We start from the raw sequence: 16,163 nt of genomic DNA on the forward strand, positions 1-16,163 counted from the left end.
CTTACTTCACTCTGTATGAAAGACTCTAGGTCCATCCACCTCACTACAAATAACTCAATTTTGTTTCTTTTTATGGCTGAGTAATATTCCATTGTATATATGTGCCACATCTTCTTTATCCATTCATCTGTTGATGGACACTTAGGTTGCTTCCATGTCCTGGCTATTGTAAATAGTGCTGCAGTGAACATTGTGGTACATGACTCTTTCTGAATTATGGTTTTCTCAGGGTATATGCCCAGTAGTGGGATTGATGGTAATTCTATGTTTGGTTGTTTTTTTTGTTGTTTTTTTTTTTGGTACGCAGGCCTCTCACTGTTGTGGCCTCTCCCATTGCGGAGCACAGGCTCAGCGGCCATGGCTCACGGGCCCAGCCACTCTGCGGCATGTGGGATCTTCCCGGACTGGGGCACGAACCCGCGTCCCCTGCATCAGCAGATGGACTCTCAACCACTGCGCCACCAGGGAAGCTCTATTTTTAGTTTTTTAAGGAACCTCCATACTGTTCTCCATAGTGGCTGTATCAGTTTACATTCCCACCAACAATGGAAGAGGGTTCCCTTTTCTCCACATCCTCTCAGTTCACACATTCTTACAGTTTGTCTTTTTAAAGCTAGGATCAGAAATTCTGGGTAGTTGTTTTTTTTTTTAAAGGAAACTATAGCATTTCTATTTGCTTTTAGAAGAAGGAAACAGTCCACATTTAAATGAATAAAACTCATTTTACATATACTTCGTGAGTATTGGAAATGTGCTTGGCAGGTCTGAAGAACAGCAAGAAGCCCAGTGTAGCTGGAGGGCAGTGTATAAGGGGTAAAGGGACAGGAAATGAAACTTAATGAAAACCAGATGACATAGGGCCTGTACCCACAGGAAGGATCTGGATTCATTCTATGTGTGATGGGAGGTCACTGGCTGATTGAGAACAGGGGAGGGATGATTTGGTTTGTTTCAAAAGAATTACTGTGGTGAAGAACAGACTATCTAGGTTGTGTGAGTGGAATTAGGGAGCTCAGTCAAGAGGCGAGGGAAGGAAAGTAGGTGAGAAATGATGAGGGCCTGACCTAGGGCAGTGGCAGTGGAAAAGGGAGACATGGGGAGATCAGGCATATATTTTGAAATACAGGTAAACTGATTAGCTAAAGGCCTGGATGGAGGATGTGAAAGGAAAAGAATCAAGGTTTTGGCCCGAGCAACCAAATATGTACGCTATATCTTGAAACGCTAAGAGGACTAAGTGAGGTGAAATTACTGTGCATTTCAGTAGTTAGGGAAAGTTTTGGGAGTTCTGAAGGCTTGAGCTGGGCTTTTTAGCCTGGATAAAATTCAGACAGGAGGCATAAAGCCCTCTCAAAGGGAAGGCAGAATTAAAAGTTACATATTCTGTTAAGTAACTGGAAGGTATTTTGAAGACACTTGTCTGCCTTGACTGAGGAGTTTTCTTGAGTAACTGTGAAACATATGGTTGAAAAGAAAGGAAGGCTGGATAAAGAAGGGCCTTGAATAACAGGATTAGACCTTGGGGCTTCATTCTATGGGTAACGGACAGCCACTGGCTAACCTGGCTAGTAACTTTCAAATTTCCAGTATACTATATTAAAGGAAGTACTGCCAAAAGCCATTTCATGTATTCCAAAGATAGAGATTTATGGAGATGCATTTATAAAATGGTTGAATTCTGAGAAGATCAGGAAGATTTCTATAGAAAACGCTACCATAAGTTGCAGTTTACACACATACAATCCACACCCACATTCACACACACACACACACACACACTCTGAACCACCCATCATAACATGAGCACCTCCCAACCCATCAGTCTTTACAGTTTCTTTTTATAAAGGAATCAATTAGTTTCAAATAAGGAAAAGGAATGTGTAAAGGAGGAAAGAAATTCTATTCTTTCTATAAAGAATGAAAACACAAATATTTGTTAGATATAAGAAATATACTTTTTTTCTCAAACAGTTCCAGGATATTTATCACGTAAAAAATAGGCACTTTGTGGAATTTTTTACCCCCTTAAAGCCTTAGTTTTTTTCTTATAGTTGCCTATATTTTTTAAGTGTGAAAACCTAATTTCTATTTGCAACTGAATTCCACTTCCAAACACATACATTAATGGTTCAATCCTTGTTACATTTCAATAAACCTTAGGTCTAAAAATATAAATTTATTTCAAAATGTGACCCTAGGCATTTGGAACGATCAGATCTGCTAGTTACTATTAACCAAAGGCAGTACCTATTAACGAGATGATACTTGAGGTTACAGAGAGTCTAAAGAATGTAAGGTCCTCCCAGTCCAGGGGCAAAGGCCTTTGTTCCTATGTAAAATAAACTGAACACTGTGGATGGAGTTATCTAATTCCAATAGAAATAAACCGACTATAGTAAAAAGTCTATCAAAAAAGTGACACTTTTACAACTTCCTAGATATTATGAGACAGGTTAACAAAAACATTGAAAGGTTGTTTGTAAGCTTTGGAGATTTGGGCATGCTGTGGCGAAACCATATTGAAATGAGAAAGGCAAAGTTTTTAGGATACATGAATATAAGAGGATGACAGCTTTCTCAGAGCCCCAAATATTTATAATCAGATTTTGTTATAATATTTGGCAAAGTCAGATTGTGAGTAAGGCCCTAGATGATCAGATATACTTGCCAAAAATGAGAGAACAAAGAAATGATTCAATTCACTTGGACAGAAGACCCCATTACTCCTCGAAAATCTTTGTTAAAATTTATCTTGAAATTTGGATCTGGAAACCAATGTTATTAGATAACAAAATAGAATTGCTGAGATAGTATGTTAATTTGGTTTGATAATTGTGATCAAGAGGAATAAATGGAAGAAGTGTATTAAACCAGATATTTTGAGAAAGAATAAGAGACTGTGAGTGCTATGATACCTCACTCAGAGACAGCATTCCTTCCAACTGGAAGGGAAGAGAAGGAGGTTGGGGAAGAAATCTTCAAGCAGGGTCCACAATATTAATACACGAATAGACTCCTACATATACTCATCATGATTAACAGCTAGATGTCCATGCCTAGAGCATAAGAAATTGGTCTTACATATCTCTATATTTCTGATGATGCCTGGCACAGGAGTTTACACAGAGCATAATTTTAATAAATATGAATCAGGTGAATGGACGAATAAACAGACAGGTGAAGGATGAACAGCACATACTACAACTGTATTTTCAGTGTCTATGAAGCTAAGATGATTTTTTTTAAATCAGTAGAACAGATGTAAGCAGGAACTAGGGCACTAGGAAAGAAATTAGTCTCTTTAAGTCTCATTATGGTTAAAGCAGAAGAATGCTTAGTCACATAAATGTTGAATAGTGTGGAATATTACAAATACCGCTTATTATGCTTTTGTTATGAATTCAATACATACTTATTAAAGGAAATTGAAGAAAGTGTAAGTAAGCAAAGGGAAACAATAAAATGACTATAATCCGTGACCCAGAAATAGTCACTCAGTTGCAGTGTTTCCTCAAGGAGGGCTTTTTGTGGTTGGTACGATGCCTGGGGAGCACTACTGGTATTTAACAAGTAAGGCCCAGGGCTGGGAAACATCCCACAGTGAATGAGAGAGTTCCCCAAAGCAAAGAATTACCCAGCTGGAAATGCAAAGAGTGCTTCACTGAGAAAAACTGAAAGCCGGGTGCATTCACCTCAAGATCTTTGTACACACGTATAACACACACGGTTGTTTTTGATAAAAATAGGTTATACTATACAAACTGTTCATATTGTTTTATTATATGTTCTTTCCACTTAATGCAGCAAGAGCTTCCTTCCTCTCCATCAATTATTCTTTTACACCAACATTTTGATGACGGCCCAGAGTAACCACTGTATGGATCAACCATAATGTATTTAACTAAGTCCCTATTGTCAAACTTCTAGCATTTTTTAAAAAGTTAATATTATAATCAATGATGAGGTGAGCATCCTTATATTTAAGTTTATGATCATTTAAATTCTTTGAAATGAAATTGTTGATTTAAAGAATATGCATAATTTCAATGCTTTTAATAGAGATTTCCAACATGTCCTCAAGAATGATTTGTATCAATTTTTCGCCAACCATATTGTTGGAAGGACATTTCCAACATAAAGTTGCTGAAAATGTAACACCAACTGAACCCCAGCTAACAGTTGGTTCCCTTCCTATCCCACATCCAAGTAGAAGGTGCAGGGACTCATAGCTGAGACAGTGAAACTAAATCATTAAAGTTCAAATACCAGACCCTTTTGTCTTATTCCATCAGTAAAGTATAAAAAGAAAAAAGAGATTTGCAGGGGAATAGATTTGAAGTGGAGCATTAGAGTTTGTCTTCTCCCATGAACCCTCCTCTGTGGAGGCACTCCTCATGAGGTTGGGGATGTCTGTGAGCAGGGAGACTGGTGTCTTGTTCCCTGGCGAGATGCTGCCTGAGGAACAGGGCCTGCTGAGCTTTCCCAGTGACGGCAGAGTATGAGCTGACAACTACAGAGACCTGGTGGCTGACATATAACATAGGCGAGTTCAGACTCAATCTCTATCACCCCTGCACACCCTGACTTCTAAGAGTTAAGGCTGGTGTGGGAAGGATTCCTAGGTTTTCCCTGGGTCCAGATCAGGCCTTGGAAAGAAGTGTTGGCAGGCTCTGGCCAGCCAAAATGTGGAGACAATGACATGGTTGTCCCAGACGCCCGAGGTGAGCAGGGGACCAGCCAGGCACATTGAGGCCACATCAGACAGTCACCCAGGATATCAGTGGCTGTGTGGAATGAAAACCAGAAACCATCAAGAGCAAGGATATTCCTGCCCCCATTCCTTGTCCTTTCACCCTTTGCAGACCTACCATCCCATTTCAAGTGAACTTGGGGAGAGGGAACTTTGAGCTCATGTTAATCTCTGGCAACAGATAAATCTTGAATTTGATTGAATATTTATACAATGAGTCTGTTTTATACTAAAACTAACTAAAATAAGATTAAATACAAGTCCTTAAACATTAAACTAGGCCTTAGCACTTATCATGAAGGTGCCAAAGTCAGATGAGCATGGGGCTGTTCCTCCTCTGGAACTGCTCCCTTTCTAGAAAATTAGCGTAAGGAGAACCTCTCTGGCCTCTTCCCTTTGATGGACTTCCTTGCCTTTGAGTAAAAGGGAAAAGGGCCAAGAAGATGACTCAGCCAATTTTCACAGTTGCAAACTACTTAGACCTGCCCCCATCTGGGAGCTTTGTCAGGATTTGGTACAAAAGCTTCATATGAACAGAGTCCTCTCTTTGGCCTTGTCCCAAGGGATCTTATAGAAAATGGGTATAAAAGAAGAGGATTTGGATATGGGGTGCTGAGTCCTGGTAATCTCTCTAAATACATCTAATCCAGAACCAAGAAACAAGGCATATTAAGAAGAGGAAAAGAGTGAGTGGGGACAGTTTCAGTTAGCCTGGGGCATCTCAAACCTGTGTTCCACAGAATACCCAGAACTACTCTCCAAGGGTTTTGCATCAAAAAAGCAATAGGAAAGACAGCAACTATATCCCTAACACAACATATTAGGGCTCTAGATTTTCTTTAGTTTAAAAGAGATTTTTAACTTTGTTTACTCCAGTGTTTCCCAAAATTGTTTCTTTCTAATTATAACATGTATGTAATAATCAGTGGAACCATACTGGGGAAATCGAACACAAAATAATAGTAGTATGACTTTATTTTATTTAATAGACTGTTCAGTGAATGGTTTTTCCTTTTTGTGTTTACAATTTCCGTGTTAAATATCATCAAAATATAAACAAATATAGAAGAGACCTTCTATAATCATATATCTAACACAACTTAGAGAAAACGTAGGCTCCTCTTAGCAAAATGTTATAACTACAATGCATTGCAGTTGGTTGTTTATCTTTTGTCTGCCATACCTCATTTCATTCACACTCTGACTCTGTGCAGTGACTGGCCAGTTACAGATGAGTAGGTTTGGTTTAGAAAGGTTAAATGAGTTGCCAGAAGTCTGGCAACGCGAAATTGAACAAACTGGCCTAAAAGTCAAGCCATTAAACAAGGACTCAAAACATTTTGAACTCATTTAATCCAACACTGTTATTTCACAGAGGAGAAAATCCATGCTCAGAGGGGTAAAATGGCATCATCCAAAGAGACAAGACCAACTCCATGTTCCCTGACTTAAAGCACATGCCCTCTGCACTAAGCCATGCTTCTCCTATAGCTGACCAAATCCAATGGTGTGGGTAAACCAGGAACCCAGTACAAAGATAGAGGCCAGCTGGCTATCATGGTAGATGAAACAACAGATAGAGAGCAGCTTTAGTCAGAACACTTGTGATCTGCGTCAGACACAAATGTTCCCTTCCCTTTGCAAGAAAAATACCATGGAAGAAGGATTGCTACTATAAGCAGTTATTAGTATTTAGTGCAGATTATTATTTTTAAAGGTGCCTATCTTACATACGTTGCAATGTTAGAAATTAAAGGTGAAGTATTTTTAATGACATTATATGCTTTGTGTGATAATTATATTAAGCCCCAAATTCAGGGACATAAGTAGGAAGCATGTGCCTCGTCCATTTCTGCTACAGATAGTATATAATACACAATCCACTGAGTAAAAACTGGGGCCTTAAGGCAAAGCTGTATGTACCAGAAAACCCGTGTGGCAAGAAATAGTACAGTGTATAATGAAAGGGCAATTTTCTGCTTTTTTGAGGATCCCCAACAATCAAATAGGATAAAATGTGTATACGTGTTAATTGGAGATGATTTGCTAATATGGCTTCTCAGACTTACATCATCCCCTTGTAAGCATAGAGAGCTAAATTCTATGTGATTTTCTTAAATTATAAATTCACATTATTCTTCACAATCCCCAAAGCTGCAACTGAATTCATTCTTATGATTGGAGTTCCAAATACACTCATCATACCATGTAGTTGTGAAGAACACACAAGAAAAATAAGAGAGCTTCCACCTCTAATCAGGAAGATAAAATATATATTCTTTCTATTTTTTTGTTCATTCGATTGTTTATTTACTCAACAAACATAATTTCTGTCTCAGTGTTCTTTGTATTCATGTACACTATAGTTTTAATAAGAATTAAATAATACTTTTCTTAATACATCTGTTTAGTGACACCAGAATTACCTGGTAAAGAGGAATATTTAAGTTGTAAGATATACAAATGTTCGGTAAAGTTTTAATAAAGTTTTTTTATAAAAGACTTACCTCATATTTGAGTTGACAAACTACTCATTTTCCCCTCATAGAAGAACAATTAGATTGATAAGATGAATAGCCCAACTCTAGTTCCCATAATTACCTATTCGCATGCACAATCAGCATCTCATTTATCTTATTTCTGTTCCTCTAAAATTCAAGTAAACATATTTTGTTCTAGATTTGTGTATATTTTGAATATTTTGAGAACCTAGGACCTCTTTTTCTATTGTCTCTTGATAAAGCAAACACCACCATCAAACATCTCCCTGAAAATTAGAAAACTAAAAGCCTTTCTTTCAAGGGACAAAAAAATCAAATTATTCTTACTTTTTAGGAACACACAAGTTGATCATCATTGAAGTGTGGAATAAGATTACTGTAAATCATAATAAATAAACATACCTTATTTCTTTTATTCCTGCCACTTAAAATTATTAATGTTACTAATGTTGTTTTTCATTGAATTACAAGGTGGAAATATGGCTCAGATGGTAGAAGAGCTTTTAAACAAACACCTAAATTTGAAATCATCTGACACATAATAGTATCTGATTAATGAAACACTATCAAAAATATCATGTCATCTTGCATGTGAAGGGACGGTAGCAATACACCTTAGCCACAAGCGCAATGACAATGAGTTCATAAAAGTATGGGTATTGCTCTCACACTGCATTCAGCAAAATTGCAATCCATGTTAAGCATTTATGAAGGAATAAACCAATCGCACAAATATGATTTAAAGTTATTTGTTGGTGTGCCTTGGAGCAGTTCTATCATACCCTTCTTATAATATATTTCTCTAACAAACAAAACTATCATCACAATTGGTTTTCTGAGACTGAAATTGGATCTGTACTCATGTATGTATTGCAGGGTTATAATGCTTACACATTATTGTTTTATGACAATTTAAAAATTTATTGTTTATTGTTGTATTACACAATGCTTACACTGGTCCTAGGATTCAGATGGAAGTGTTTTATATTTTAGTTGTGTCTAAACAGCTAAAATATTGTAGCTCTTATCTCTGTGTACGGTAATTTCACAGTCTACTGACAAAAACAAAATTTAAAGATAATATTTACTGAGAGGATAAGTCTCTCTCATTTCTAACAGAAAGCATTTTTTTCCCTATAATGGATATATACTTGTTACAAATACATGTTCTCAAAGACCAGAGATGCTCCTTCTTCCCAGGGGTAAATACATCGGTCGCCTGCCTGGATTGCACCTTTCCTGAAGGCAGGAGCCATCCACGTGTTATTCACCTTTGTATTCCCCATAGTGCCCAGCTGGGCATCAGCACATACAAAGTACCCATTAAATGACTGAATGCTATTGAATTTTAATGAAAATTTAACCGTAAGCCTATGTCCCTTACAATCTTATATATAATTATAGGGTGCTTTCCTACTTACAACCTTACAAGATTAAGGGTCATTAAGAATCATGATTCATCCATCCTGAACCCAGTGAAATATTAGATACACAGAAATCCCATCATAATGGATGAGTTTCTTAGTGGAGACAGTTTACGTAACACTAGTAGACTTTCACACGAGTATAGAATATTGACTTTTACATACCACATTGCAAACTATTACTGATTATATTCATTTTGAAACAAATCAATTAGGTCAATTAGTTTTTTTATTTACCACATTATGCTTTCATCTAAGATCACAATGATATTAGCCGTATACACTGCTTCCACCACAAACACAAATCAGGCAGAGCATTGTGCCTCAGAAGTTTTAGTCTAGGTTTAAATACAACTAACAGTCATGTTGGTTATGTTCTAAGGTCAAGCACAAGGCAAGACTCAAACTTCTAATTATTTGAGAAAATACATTGTGTCAATCATTAATAAATATTAAAGGAAAAAGTTTACTGTAAATTAAAATACTTCACTAATGTTGACATCTCTTATTACCTTCTTATAAACAATGTTAAGACCACGTCTGTGATATGTGTATGCTTCTTCAAAGAAATCTGAAAGGTTACCTGTGACCTTTGGCTTATTTGTGAAATCAGTAGCAAATGAGCTAGCTGATGCCAACATTCATCATCTGATTAATCATTTAATTAGAAGGTCCGTAACACTCAAGTGTTTAAAAATAAATTTGGATCAAGCTAAACACAATGGCTCTGGTAAGTCAAAGGAAATAAGGACACTTAAATGTTATAGATCACAATATCAAATCTGAAATTTTTCATTTCTGCTTTGTTTTAGTCACCTAGCACACATTTGGTGAGCTATCCTCTTACAAATTAAGGCAGGATTACAGATTATGCATGCTTCGATACATTTGACATCAATATTTTCTGGGTAACTGTGCTGGGGATATTAAAAATTGTTTATAATATGATCTAATTTTTCCAAAATGGCACTGCTTAGGAACTTTATTATGATTCTGAAGAAAAAAATAAACAGATGAAACCTGAATATTTCAAGTATCTGAGGCCATAAATATTTCAAGCTTATTTCTTCCATAAAACCTATTCATCTCCATGTAGATAGGGCAGTGCCTAAATGGGATGTGATAATGAAGTTGACTGCTGTACTATTTGTCAGGCAGTGGCTTTATAGCTTATTCAGAGCTTTCACTCTCTACATGTGCAGAAAATTACAAAAATATAAACCTCAGGGACACCGAGGATCCAACTGTTCTAGGGCATTCCAGATAGCATTAAAGAGATGCTCATGCATTCAGTAAGGATTTATTTGAGCAGCAAACACATGCAGAGCACTATTGAGGGGCTGGAATGGAGCAAATGCTGTAGTTAACCGCTGTATATTGTAAACACAGACGCACTACATATAACTCTTACTCAAGTGCCTTTCTTTTATAATATTCTTGGTACAAGAAGATCATTTGTTCTCAATAGAAGTGGGAAACATAAATTTTATTTATATAACATCACTGTTTGTTTGAACTTAAAACTTGAATACTTCTGCCAATGCATTTGTAGCTTGTTTCTATTGTGCTAATCAGGTGAATGAGCTTCAGGAAATGATTTGTATGGCTGGTAACCTCTCGTGTGTACATAGGTAAAAACAGAGATCAGTAGATGTATTATTCTGATGTATTAAATAAAGAAGCTAATAATATTTGAATACAAAAAATTCTTAAAATTCGGGACATCCTATTTGTCATTTAATCTAATATCTTATAATTAGAAATTATTACTAAGGGTGGCTTCATTCATATGATCAAATTCACAGAAACACTTAGGTATCTGTGGTCATACCTCTCATAAAAAAGAGATGAGTACAACAGAACAAGCATTCCCAAAGAGATGAATTTAGCAAATAGAAAGAGAAAAATAAAAATGAGTACTAGAGCTCTTGGTTTAAAAAACACACAAAAGGCAGGAAAGAAAGAAAAGAGAAAGGAAAGGGAGGGAGGCAGGGAGGGAGGGAGGGAGGAAGGGAGGGAAGGAAGGAAGGAAAGAAAGAAAGAAAGAAAGAAAGAAAGACAGAAAGAAAGAAAGAGAAAGAAAGAGGAAGGAAGGAAGGAAGGAAAGAAGGAAGGAAGGGAGGGAGAAAGGAAAGAAGATTTGTCCCCTCATCAATCTGGGAATGATGGGCCAAATACCCTCAAAGGGCATGCGGGCTGAATACCAATGCAGCCAGTCCTTTTGCAGTGTTCCTGATATTCAAAGGGAGAAACCAACAACCAAGAGAATGGCACAGCCACTAATCCACTTCAACAAGCTAACACCTAGTAGCCCTGCTTATCACATTCCTCTTCCACCAAGCCGAGTGAAATGCATCACTGAATCTCGTTGATATTACTTCCTGTGTAGTCTTTGAATTAATCCATTTCTTTCTTTTTCCCTCACCAACACCCTGGTATTCACAATCATCTCCTCTTTTTATCATAGCCCACTAACTGGTCCCTGGTTTCCTCTCTTTCCTCTTTTTAATCTGTTTCCCACACTACAGGCAGAGACACCATTTCCACAGGCAAATTTATAAACTGACATCCAGATTAAGTGTTTAAAATGTTTTAATAGGTTCCTTTATTTTTAGAACAAAGAACAATGTTTTTATCATGGCCAACTGTGACATGGCCCGGCTACATCCTTATTTTCTCTGGTCCCAGCTGTCCTCTTTGATTTGCCATGCTCCCCTCCTACCACATTAGATTTCCTCTTGCTGATGCTTTTACCTGGAATGCTTTTCCTCTAACTCTTACTTCTGAAAATTGCTAGTCATGTTTTGGATCTCAGTTCAAACATCACTTCCCCAGGGAAGCCTTTGTATTGCCTCCCCCTCCCCCTTACCCTGCAGTAGCTGGGTCAAGTCTCTAGTTAGATATTCTTGGCATTATGTACTCCATTGCATTTATCACAGTTTATAACTACACACTTATTGTGTGGTGATTAGATGATTACTACTGATTTCTGTCACTAGACTATAACCACAATGAAGAGAAAAACTGTATGGGTTTTCTTATCATTTTAACCTCAATATCTAGCAAATTTTCTGGCACACAGTGAGCAAGCATTATTTCTTCAATGAATAATGAGTGTCAAAATGGAAGTCATTAACAAGTGGTTAAAGCAACAAAGTGCTTATTTCCATTCACCAGCATCACTTTGATAAGAGTTTGAAGGATTAAATTATTTCAAATTTCATAACGAACAAATTCAACAATTTTGTTTAAATTTGGGAATTTTTGGCATCCCTTAGATGTGGCCAAAATGAAAGTTTAGTAGCATCTTCCTTGAATTATTACAGAAACTCAGAACTTTATTGCTAAATTGGGATTTAACAATTTTCTAGTATATCCCTCATTATACAAGAAAGAGTCTTATGAGATATTCAAAAGGTCATTTAGCCTGTTCGTGACAGAGCAGGGATGAAAATCAGCCATTTAAACTCCCAGTTCAATGTTTTTTGCTACAACTATGCTGTAATTTCTAGGCTTATGGCTTCATTTTCATATCAGAAATTTGTAAGACCCTACAAGTACCCATAAGAGAAATATCTCCAAATGGTTAATTTTGTCACATCATTTAGATTTCTGCTTTAAAAAAGTTAAAATAAAGAGCAATATTTTTAGAAAGGTAAAAAGCAAGCCCAATTTTGTAAGAAATGAAACATTTTCATGCCTTATTTGCAATTCACATTGTATGCCTTAAATGAGGGTGAGATGCAGACGGTACATGCTTCCCTGGTTTCTTAATATTCTGAAGTAAAGAATTTTCCCAGTTAAACCTGGTTGTCCAAATTTCACTTATGAAAAACCAAAAGGAAGGTAAATTTTGAGGAAGGGGTTGGAGAAATGACATTAGTAGATGGAAGAGCACTGCTGGTATCCAGTCTATTACAATTGGCTATGTGACCTTGGACTGCTTACTTCCCCTCTGTAAATTTCCTCATTTGTATAATCAGGAAACAGATCTAAATCATGGGCTCTGTCTGTTGATGGGCTTCCATGATCCCACTAAGCCCTATGGTGTGTGTATGTGCGTGTACATTTTCTGGGAAGAGGGTCCATAGTTTCTATTATGTTGGCAAGGATCTGGGACACAAAACACATTAACTGCCTTTGTGCTAAAATCTGAGGGTCCCTCTGAACTTTGGAAATGGAATAAAGCTATACATAGAATTATAACTTCAGATGGAAATAGGAATTAGTATAATTATTAGCATGAATAATAAGATAGTTTGAAAAGCATAGTCTGTACAAAGGAATACTACTATCATCAACCATACATTCAAGTATTAGCTGAAGAACTTCACTGGAATCCCAGTCCAGATTTTCCAGAAGTAGCACCAATTGTTCCAGACAATGTAACTACAATGTGATAAAATCTCAATATGTCACAGGTTTTCAGTCCTTCCTTTTTATTGACGTTTTAATGATCCATCAAGATAGGCCTGCTACATAGGATTACATGGAGTGGAAACAATACAGAGTAGTCTGTCAGCAAATAAAGATACTTTCTTATAGTTTTCAGGATATCTATTCCAAAACATTTTGATGATAACTTTTGGATGGTTGAAGAGCCATGGTTGCTATAGTACACACATATTTACTAAAGACACAGAAATAAAAGTCACTTTCTTATCACTGATTTCCTTCCTTCCTTCCTTTCCTTCTTAATGTAATAAATATTCCTTAATTGTCTCCTATGTGTCAGGGCACTCTTCTAGACACTTGTGAAATATCAGTGAACAAACTAATATCTTCTACTTTCGAGGTGCTTACATTTCAGAATGGGAGAAATAATATAAATGATATGCATAAAAATAAGTTAGCTATTATTTTTAAAGGTGATAAATGATTTGGCCAAAAAAAAAGAAAGAGTAGGGAAATTAGGAATACCAGAGATGAGGAGAATGGTTCCAATTTTAAATAGGTCAGAGTAGGCCTCACTGAGAAGGTAATGATTAGTGAAGACCTGAGGAGATGAGGGAGTGAGTCAAATGTATAATCTTGGGGAAGAGCTTTCCAGACAGTGGGAAGAGTCAAGGCAAGGGTATGCTTGATGTGTTCGAGGAATAGCAAGGAGGCACTATAGCAGGGAAAAAGCGAAACTCATTCTGCTGCTAATCATGCTACTGACAACGGTTTAACCTCCAAAGTATACAAACAGCTCATACAACTCAACAACAACAACAAAAAACAAACAACCCAATCAAAAAATGGGCAGAAGACCTTAACAGTCATTTCTCCAAAGAAGATCTATGGCCAGTAGGCCCATGAAAAGATGCTCTACATCACTAATTATTAGAGAAATGCCAATCAAAACTATAATGAGGTATCACCTCACACCAGCCAGAATGGCCATCATTAAAAAGTCTATAAATAACAAATGCTGGAGAGGGTGTGGAGAAAAGGGAACCCTCCTGCACTGTTGGTGGGAATGTAAGTTGGTGCAGCCACTATGGAAAACAGTGTGGAGGTTCCTCAGAAAACTAAATATAGAATGACCATATGATCCAGCAATCCCACTCCTGGGCATATATCCAGACAAAATTATAATTCAAAAATATTACATGCACCCCCTATGTTCATAACAGCACACTTCACCATAGCCAAAACATGGAAACAACCTAAATGTCCACTGACAGATGAATGGATTAAGAAGACGTGGTACCTATATACAATGGAATACTACTCTGTCATAAAAAAGAATGAAATAATGCCATTTGCAGCAACATGGATGTAACTAGAGATTATCATACTAAGTGAAGTAAGTCAGAAAGAGAAAGACGAATACCATATGATATCACTTATATGTGGAATCTAAAATATGGCATGAATGAACCCATCTACAAAACAGAAACAGACTCACAGACATAGAGAACAGACTTGTGGCTGCCAAGGGAGAGGCGGGGAGGGAGAGGGATGCATTAGGAGTCTAGGGCTGGTAAGTGAAAACTATCGCATTAAGAATGGATAAACAAGGCCCTACTGTATAGCACAGGGAACTATACCCAATCTCTTGGGATAAACCATAATGGAAAAGAGGATTAAAAAAGAATGTATTTATGGATATAACTGAGTCACTTTGCTGTACAGCAAAGATTGCCACAGCATTGTAAATCAACTACACTTCAGTTAAAAAAAGAATCATTCTGCTGCTGTTGTCAGGAAATTTGTAAAATTTCATCTCCCAGTTGACACTTAATTTTCTATTGTTTACTTGTTTAAAATGAATAATAACTCTTGAATAATCTTCCTAGAGTCTCATATTTGTCAAGAAAGGCAAAGTCAGAATTCTTCTGAGAACTGAAAAACCACCCCAAAACAATGATCTCTGGTTGGTAATGTAGTTTAAGTCTCTCAGTTTCCACAGACATATGTTTGGCAATGAACTGTTATGTAATAAGCAAATCTGCCCTTTAATAAGAGATGATGTCACTATAAAGAAATCAAGTAAAAGATCTTCATTTTTGAACATTTAGAGATTGGGCACAAAGCATTTGCTATACTCCAACAAAGAGAAATTCCAAGATTCATAGCTAACATAAAAGCACCCATTCTTTCTGAATGTCACTGTTCTTTGGGGCATTTGTTAAACTGTCCATTTCATTAACTTTTTTCCAGAAAATAAAACAATCATGATTATTGTACAATTTTCATGGCATTTATCTGGGTGAATACCTCCAAAAAGAATACACATATAAAGGTAGTACTTTTTTATGAGGGAAGGTCACTCAGCCCTCCCACAAGTAAACATCTTATTCCTGCCTAGTGCCTTGACTGAAAACTCACCGTGATCCACAAGCTTACATATAAAACAAAAAAATGTACACAGCCGTACCTTGCCCAACTGATCCTTTTTGCCAAAGCCAGTGGCAGCTGCAATGCTCCCTGCTCCTTCCACTGTCTTCTGTGCTACTGCAGTCACCCCTGTCACCACTGCCTCTCCAACATTTGTCACTTGCTCTTTGGTCTTCTCAGCCACTGGAATAAATCAAGAATGACAGATTAAGGGATGATGATGATGGACCGATCGCCACTTAAAATAATTTCATTTCCACTACACATCAACTTCTAAAGGCCTATATTTGCACACGTAGATAGCTAAAGAGTAAGAAGAAATAAAAGCTACCGAGATTTCTAAGTGAGCGTGGCTTAGCCAAACATATCAATAGAATCTTTGCTAAGATAGTCTGTTGTAATCATGCAGATATTAAGAGGTGTTGCAAGCTTAATGATCACAAATTTAGAACCATAAGCAATTTCAGTTTGGTTTATTTTTATTAAGGAAAGTTTACAGAAAGCAATGCTTACAGGGGCAGTTGTATCGAACTTAGCATGAAATTTATTTATTTCAATTTCAATGCCAATTCTTTGATCTCACTCAGCATGTTTGTTTCATCACACCTTCTGAGTCACAGAACACATATGCGCTCTCACACGTTACCATCGGAAATAAACAAT

The 16,163-nt window shown here is 36.8% G+C and overlaps 1 protein-coding gene across 2 annotated transcripts in view; it reads right to left on the reverse strand.

Annotated features, from left to right (window-relative positions):
* SNCA (synuclein alpha) overlaps window positions 1-16,163 on the reverse strand; it is a 129,239-nt gene that overhangs the window by 93,806 nt on the left and 19,270 nt on the right. For both annotated transcript variants that reach the window (XM_081234978.1, XM_081234979.1), the window contains exon 4: window positions 15,541-15,683. In XM_081234978.1, the coding sequence (XP_081091104.1) occupies window positions 15,541-15,683 (143 nt within the window). The remainder of the gene's footprint in view (window positions 1-15,540; window positions 15,684-16,163) is intronic.

Source organism: Mesoplodon bidens, assembly GCF_964165515.1.
Source record: "Mesoplodon bidens genome assembly, chromosome: 1".
Classification (NCBI taxonomy): domain Eukaryota; kingdom Metazoa; phylum Chordata; class Mammalia; order Artiodactyla; family Ziphiidae; genus Mesoplodon; species Mesoplodon bidens.